A 7500-nucleotide genomic window follows, 5' to 3' on the forward strand; every position below is an offset into this window, starting at 1 on the left:
TTTCCTTCTCTTCTGCACACGAGAAACTTTCCTTGTGAGCATGCAAAAGCAAACTTAACCCTTGTGTTGTCTTCCTGTCGACCATGAACTTGTGTTCCTAGCTATTTTTGCTGATTTTTTCGACATTTTTGTCACTTTTTTTCAATGCTTTTGGCGCTTTTTAAAACGTTTTTGACACTTTTTTCAACACTTTTTTAAATGCATGACCAATAAACCTAACTTACATGACATTATACCAAATGTTTGAGTTAAAAAAAAGCAGACATCAATTATTTTGACTATTAGTTAAGATCAGAGGATGTTGTGGTGGATCACAGACTGTCAACGTTTAGTCAGGATACGGGTTTGAAACCATTTAAACATTTTTTTTTAAATGCTATAAAACACCACAAAAATAATCATTTTTGTTTAAATGTTGTATGGGTTCCATACAACGTACATCCATGTTATTTTTGGGCAATTTGGTTCAAAGAAACCCATATTTCTGATATTAAAAACTTTGAAAACGGGTCAATGTTGAGGAAAACACAAGGGTTAAAGATGATAAGGTAATTGTAAACTGATTTCTGCTGTGAATGTGAAATATTAACTTTAGCCACACAATGTTAGCAGCAGGGGCGTTGCTACTGGGGCACAGGCCCCCCCAAAAAAACAAATCTGAATGCCTGCTTTGTGTGTGAAATGTGCTATACATACTGCCCTTACTTGGCCCACTATTACTACCATTTACACCTGTTGTGCTGCTGAAATTGAAACAACTAGGCTTATTCTGCAATAATAACAATGAACCCAAAATGCAATGACAAACATATACGAAATGCACTAAAAATATCTCCAAATGGGAAAGCCATTTTGGACATCTTTACGGACAACGACTGACAGAGGACCTAGTTATTGCGTACAACTTTTGTATTACGAACAAGATTAAAGAAGTACATAACAAAAAACACAATATATATACATCCAACAAATTTATATTTTATTAGGGCCTAGAGGTTAGAAAAGCGAGATTGTGACCGGGAGGTCGTCGGTTCAATCCCCAGACCGACAGGGTTAGATTTTACCCCCCTAACCCTAAAGAAATGTGGGAACATAGGGCTGTGGGGCCATTGGGCTGTGGGACCATAGGGCTGTGGGACCATAGGGCTGTGGGACCATTGGGCTGTGGGAACATACTGTGGGAACATAGGGCTGTGGGACCATAGGGCTGTGGGACCATAGGGACTGTGGGACCATAGGGCTGTGGGAACATTTTGTGGGGCCATTGGGCTGTGGGACCATAGGGCTGTGGGACCATAGGGCTGTGGGACCATAGGGCTGTGGGGCCATAGGGCTGTGGGGCCATTGGGCTGTGGGAACATAGGGCTGTGGGACCATTGGGCTGTGGGACCATAGGGCTGTGGGACCATTGGGCTGTGGGACCATAGGGCTGTGGGACCATACTGTGGGAACATAGGGCTGTGGGACCATAGGGCTGTGGGAACATACTGTGGGAACATACTGTGGGACCATAGGGCTGTGGGACCATAGGGCTGTGGGACCATAGGGCTGTGGGACCATAGGGCTGTGGGAACATAGGGCTGTGGGGCCATTGGGCTGTGGGAACATAGGGCTGTGGGACCATAGGGCTGTGGGACCATAGGGACTGTGGGACCATAGGGCTGTGGGAACATTTTGTGGGAACATAGGGCTGTGGGACCATTGGGCTGTAGGGAACATAGGGCTGTGGGAACATTGGGCTGTGGGAACATAGGGCTGTGGGCACCATTGGGCTGTGGGACCATTGGGCTGTGGGAACATAGGGCTGTGGGAACATAGGGACTGTGGGACCATAGGGGCTGTGGGACCATTGGGCTGTGGGACCATACTGTGGGACCATAGGGCTGTGGGACCATAGGGCTGTGGGAACATACTGTAGGAACATAGGGCTGTGGGACCATAGGGCTGTGGGACCATAGGGCTGTGGGACCATTGGGCTGTGGGACCATAGGGGCTGTGGGACCATAGGGCTGTGGGACCATAGGGCTGTGGGAACATAGGGCTGTGGGAACATTGGGCTGTGGGAACATAGGGCTGTGGGAACATTGGGCTGTGGGAACATAGGGCTGTGGGACCATAGGGCTGTGGGAACATACTGTGGGACCATTGGGCTAGGGGACCATAGGGCTGTGGGAACATTTTGTGGGAACATAGGGCTGTGGGACCATTGGGCCATGGGGAACATAGGGCTGTAGGGAACATTGGGCTGTGAACATAGGGCTGTGGCACCATTGGGCTAGGGACCATTGGGCTGTGGGAACATAGGGCTGTGGGAACATAGGACTGTGGGACCATGGGCTGTGGGACCATAGGGCTGGGGGACCATTGGGCTGTGGGACCATTGGGCTGTGGGAACATGGGGCTGTGGGACCATTAGGGATTTGGGACCATTGGGCTGTGGGAACATAGGGCTGTGGGACCATAGGGCTGTGGGACCATAGGGGCTGTGGGACCATTGGGCTGTGAATCATTGGGCTGTGGGAACATAGGGCTGTGGGAACATAGGGCTGTGGGACCATAGGGCTGTGGGGCCATTGGGCTGTGGGACCATTGGACTGTGGGACCATTGGGCTGTGGGAACATAGGGCTGTGGGAACATAGGGCTGTGGGAACATAGGGCTGTGGGACCATTGGGCTGTGGGAACATAGGGCTGTGGGAACAAAGGGCTGTGGGAACATACTGTGGGACCATTGGGCTGTGGGACCATAGGGCTGTGGGAACATTGGGCTGTGGGAACATGCTGTAGGACCATAGGGCTGTGGGACCATTGGGCTGTGGGACCATAGGGCTGTGGGACCATAGGGCTGTGGGACCATTGGGCTGTGGGACCATAGGGCTGTGGGACCATAGGGCTGTGGGACCATAGGGCTGTGGGACCATAGGGCTGTGGGACCATAGGGCTGACCCTGTACTTTGGTAGCATCATTTTGCTAGCCGTAGATTGCTTTCTTGTGTGCTACAGAAAATATCTCATGCTCACAAGAAAGTTTCTACAGTGCACGATAAAAAAAAAAAGAATTCCCTGTGTACCTTTACTGGCTCTTTTTACAATTAACAAATTACAGAACACACAACAATAAAAACAAGATGACAAAAGACGCAAAACATAGTAGTGAGAAGACAAAAATACATACAGTACAAAGCCAAGAGCAATCAAAGAGAACGATAATAAACAACGCCTGACTTGATTAATTCCATAGGGTAGTATTTATGATTATTTCTGGCCGTCTCATAGGAACATGATGATGGAGGCGGCTCGCTTCAGCCACGGCCAGGGGATGACGCAGATGCAGGACCTTTCCAAGCTGGACGTCAACAGCTTTGATGCCATCATCTTTCCCGGAGGCCATGGCATCACCAAGAACCTGTGAGACAAAAAAATGTTGCAGCCCCTGAATTGGGACATAGCTAAAGTCATCTCTCTAACGGTAGGGTTCCACACAGCGAAACACCAAGCTAATTTCGGCCAGCGAAATATTGCCTCGGGGGCGTGGTCGCGAAAACAACAACACGCCAGACCGCAACAGAACACCAGCTGCTAGGCAGCTAGCAGAGAGGGTTGAAGCTAGGTAGCATAGGTAGCTAGCAGAGAGGGTTGAAGCTAGGTAGCCTAGGCAGCTAGCAGAGAGGGTTGAAGCTAGGTAGCATAGGCAGCTAACAGAGAGGGTTGAAGCCAGGGTAGCCCAGGGCAGCTAGCAGAGAGGGTTGAAGCTAGGCAGCATAGGGCAGCCAGCAGAGAGGGTTGAAGCTAGGCAGCACTAGGGCAGCTAGCAGAGAGGGCTGAAGCCAGGGTAGCATAGGGTAGCTAGCAGAGAGAGGGTTGAGCTAGGGTAGCCTAGGGCAGCTAACAGAGAGGGTTGAAGCTAGGTAGCCTAGGCAGCTAGCAGAGAGGGTTGAAGCTAGGTAGCATAGGCAGCTAGCAGAGAGGGTTGAAGCTAGGTAGCATAGGCAGCTAGCAGAGAGGGTTGAAGCTAGGTAGCCTAGGCAGCTAACAGAGAGGGTTGATGCTAGGTAGCATAGGCAGCTAGCAGAGAGGGTTGAAGCTAGGTAGCATAGGCAGCTAACAGAGAGGGTTGAAGCTAGGTAGCATAGGCAGCTAACAGAGAGGGTTGAAGCTAGGTAGCATAGGCAGCTAACAGAGAGGGTTGAAGCTAGGTAGCATAGGCAGCTAGCAGAGAGGGTTGAAGCTAGGTAGCCTAGGCAGCTAACAGAGAGGGTTGAAGCTAGGTAGCCTAGGCAGCTAGCAGAGAGGGTTGAAGCTAGGTAGCATAGATAGCTAGCAGGTAGTTTGCTAGCAAGCTATCGTCGCTATTGTAGCTTGTGGAATCTGTGTTTATACAAGCGTCAATGTTCGCCAACAAAACATGTAATCAAACAAATGCACAAGTAGCCTAGCTGCCTGGCTAGGCTTACAGTGCTAGCCATTAGCCTGTCGGCTAGCTGAACAGTTTGAGTGTTCAAACTAACATATACGGTGGTATATTTAGTGGTGTATGTGCCCTGACTACGTTCCTGTGTCATATAAATCACAATTTGTGTTGATACAAGTACCAATGTTCATGTAGAAACATTTTAATCACATATTCATGTTCATGATAACCTCCGCCATCTTGGTCAGACCGCCTCCAAACACAAACACTTGGACCTGATTGGTTCTCGAGTGGTCCTCATTTTCGTCTCCATTCAACCTCAATGAGAGCGAAGCCACATTTCTATGTGGAAACCTACCGTCAGACTGTGTGGTGAAGAAGAAGAAGCACTAATGTTGGTTTTTGTGACTCTTTAGATGCTCTTTTGTGAAGGACGGCAAAGACTTCAAGCTGCACAACGACGTGGAGAGGGTGCTTAAAGAATTCCACCGCTCACGCAAGCCGATTGGGTACGTGCATCATTTAATGTATATTTAATCCATCAGTTCTGAAGATGCAAAACTGTGAAACTCTATCATGTACAAGCGACACAAGTCGTTTGTACAAGCATGAATTACGACTCATCTTTACGTTGATAGTGGCGGCGCCTTCTAGTTTGAAAATAAAAGTAAACTTCGAGTTTTTTTACTTTAAAGCGCCCATATTATGTCCATTTTCAGGTTCATAATTGTATTTTAGAGGTTGTATCAGAATAGGTTTATGTGGTTTAATTTTCAAAAAACACCATATTTTTGTTGTACTGCTCATTGCTGCAGCTCCTCTTTTCACCCTGTGTGTTGAGCTCTCTGTTTTAGCTACAGAGTGAGACCTTTCACTGCTGTAACGTCTTTGTTGGGAGGAAAACTGGACAGATAGTCTAGCTAGCTGTCTGGATTTACCCTGCAGAGATCTGAGGAGCAGTGATTGGTTTAAAGAAATGCCAATAAATCAGAGCACGTTCTTCTCCCATCCAGGAATGCTGTGTGGACTAGACAGACCCTCCTCCACAGAGCTGTGGAGGAAGGTCTGGCAAAGCGACATTAAGCCCCCTCCGCCAACCTGCCTCCTTACCAGGATGCAAATTTACGAATCCTACTATGGCCACGCCAAGACCCACCGTTCACACACTACTATTGGCCAGGCGTCCATGCTTACGCAAGGTAACGTAACCTGATGTGTTCAGGTCCTATCCCCTGACCAATCGGCTATCCTAACCTTAACCACTCGAGGTCAATGCCTAACCCCAACCAATCGGGCTGCTATTGAAGGGCGGGTCTTGGCGTGGCCATAGTAGGACATTTGGCGCTCTTCTATGTACTTGCTCCCGTCAGAACTACTACGGCCACTAGAGGGCGCTGCCACTAGAAACATAAATATAGGTCAGAATTGAGGCTTGAACAAATGGCGTCTTGCAGTGTTTTCGGGGGAGGACAGTTTCAGATGGACTGATTTGCTCAAGGAAATTCCAAAAACAGGCCAGAAAGAAGGCTGTGACACTGAGGCAGCATGCAGTCTGTGATCTGATAGAGAGTGACTGATCCTTTTGGCTGCTGCGTGGAGTGACAGGAATTAAAGACTGGAGTTGGCAGCAGAGCAGGAAGCAGAGGATGAAGATTTGCTGAGTGTTGATCTGGGCTCAAACTGTCACTCAAAGGATAACACCAGCAACGTAATCATTTCCTGTTGTCATTAATTCTATAAAAAACTGAAGAACTGGAGACTAGGGCTGCACGATATGAGGAAAATATGCTAGGCCTTTATGCAATAACATTGTTGAATATATAACGATAAGTGCCCATATTCTGCTCATTTTCAGGTTCATAGTTGTATTTAAAGGTTGTACCAGAATAGGTTTACATGGTTTCATTATCTAAAAACACCATATTTTTGTTGTACTGCTCATTGCTGCAGCTCCTCTTTTCACCCTGGGTTCAGGTCTCTGTTTTAGCTACAGAGTGAGACCTCTCACTGCTGGAACATCTTTGTTGGCAGTCGCACATGCTCAGTAGCTAGGTAAGGACTACACGCTCAGTAGCTAGGTAAGGACTACACGCTCAGTAGCTAGGTAAGGACCACATGCTCAGTAGCTAGGTAAGGACTACACGCTCAGTAGCTAGGTAAGGACTACATGAGCTAGCTAGCTGTTTCTCCAACTTCAGTAGAACAAGGCAGGATTAGCTGGGAGACTTCTTCTAAACGAGGGAACACTTCCACCTTTGTGTGGAATACCTGCAGAACAGGGACATGGAAGTAGTTCTTTTGGAGATTAGGGTGAACTAGTGTGTGTTGTAGCAGTGTTTTGCCATTGAGAACGAGCTAGCATGCTAACGGTTAGCCCCCTAGCCCCCTCGTCTCGGCTAGTGACGTAGAAAGCCGTGCAGATGTTGACCAGCTGACCCGGAGACTGAAGGCAGGACACATTCAGAAACCGTGTCTCACTCAGAACAGCATGGAGGGTTGTTTTCCATGTCTGTATGTGTGTGGAAGCTCCAGAGACACAAAATAACTTTTTCATAATATGGGCACTTTAAAGTGTCCTCAGTTCTGCTGCTTTCAGTATTCTGATAAAATATAACAAACTGCTTGTTGAGTTTAAAACAAATGACAGGGTTAGGGTCATTAAGTTGTTTCCTGTATATTGGTAGTTTAATTTAAACAGAAATAAAAAAATCTTTATGATCCATTTCTGTGTGAAAGGGCTGCACACCTCACATAAAATATATAAATAGAAGACTGTCCTGTTTTTGTAGCCTAGAAATCTAGACGCACCCTAGCGGCAGCAAATGTAATCTGCAGCCAGGGTCGTCTAGCAACTCTCTGGAAGCTGGAAAAACCAAACTCTGGTCGGGCCAATCACATCGTGTATAGAGTGGGTGGGCGGGGCTTATGGCTGCTGCTGCTGCTGGTGAACAGTGGTCTCTGGAAGACTTGGAGTTCAGCTTTTCTTTGAGAAAAGAACAACGAACGGCCCTGAAGTCATTCTTAAAAAAGGAAGATGTGTTCAGAGTTTAAAGTGTAATCTATCAACTAGCGTTGCTCTGATTGGTAGCG

The 7500-nt window shown here is 47.6% G+C and overlaps 1 protein-coding gene across 1 annotated transcript in view; it reads left to right on the top strand.

Annotated features, from left to right (window-relative positions):
* The window catches only part of gatd3l (glutamine amidotransferase class 1 domain containing 3, like), an 11634-nt gene that overhangs the window by 1266 nt on the left and 2868 nt on the right, over positions 1-7500 (top strand). The window contains exons 4-5 of the mRNA XM_078251685.1: positions 3276-3407; positions 4827-4919. Of these exons, the coding sequence (XP_078107811.1) occupies positions 3276-3407; positions 4827-4919 (225 nt within the window). The remainder of the gene's footprint in view (positions 1-3275; positions 3408-4826; positions 4920-7500) is intronic.

The sequence above is a fragment of the Sander vitreus genome, chromosome 5 (assembly GCF_031162955.1).
Source record: "Sander vitreus isolate 19-12246 chromosome 5, sanVit1, whole genome shotgun sequence".
In the NCBI taxonomy this organism is placed as follows: domain Eukaryota; kingdom Metazoa; phylum Chordata; class Actinopteri; order Perciformes; family Percidae; genus Sander; species Sander vitreus.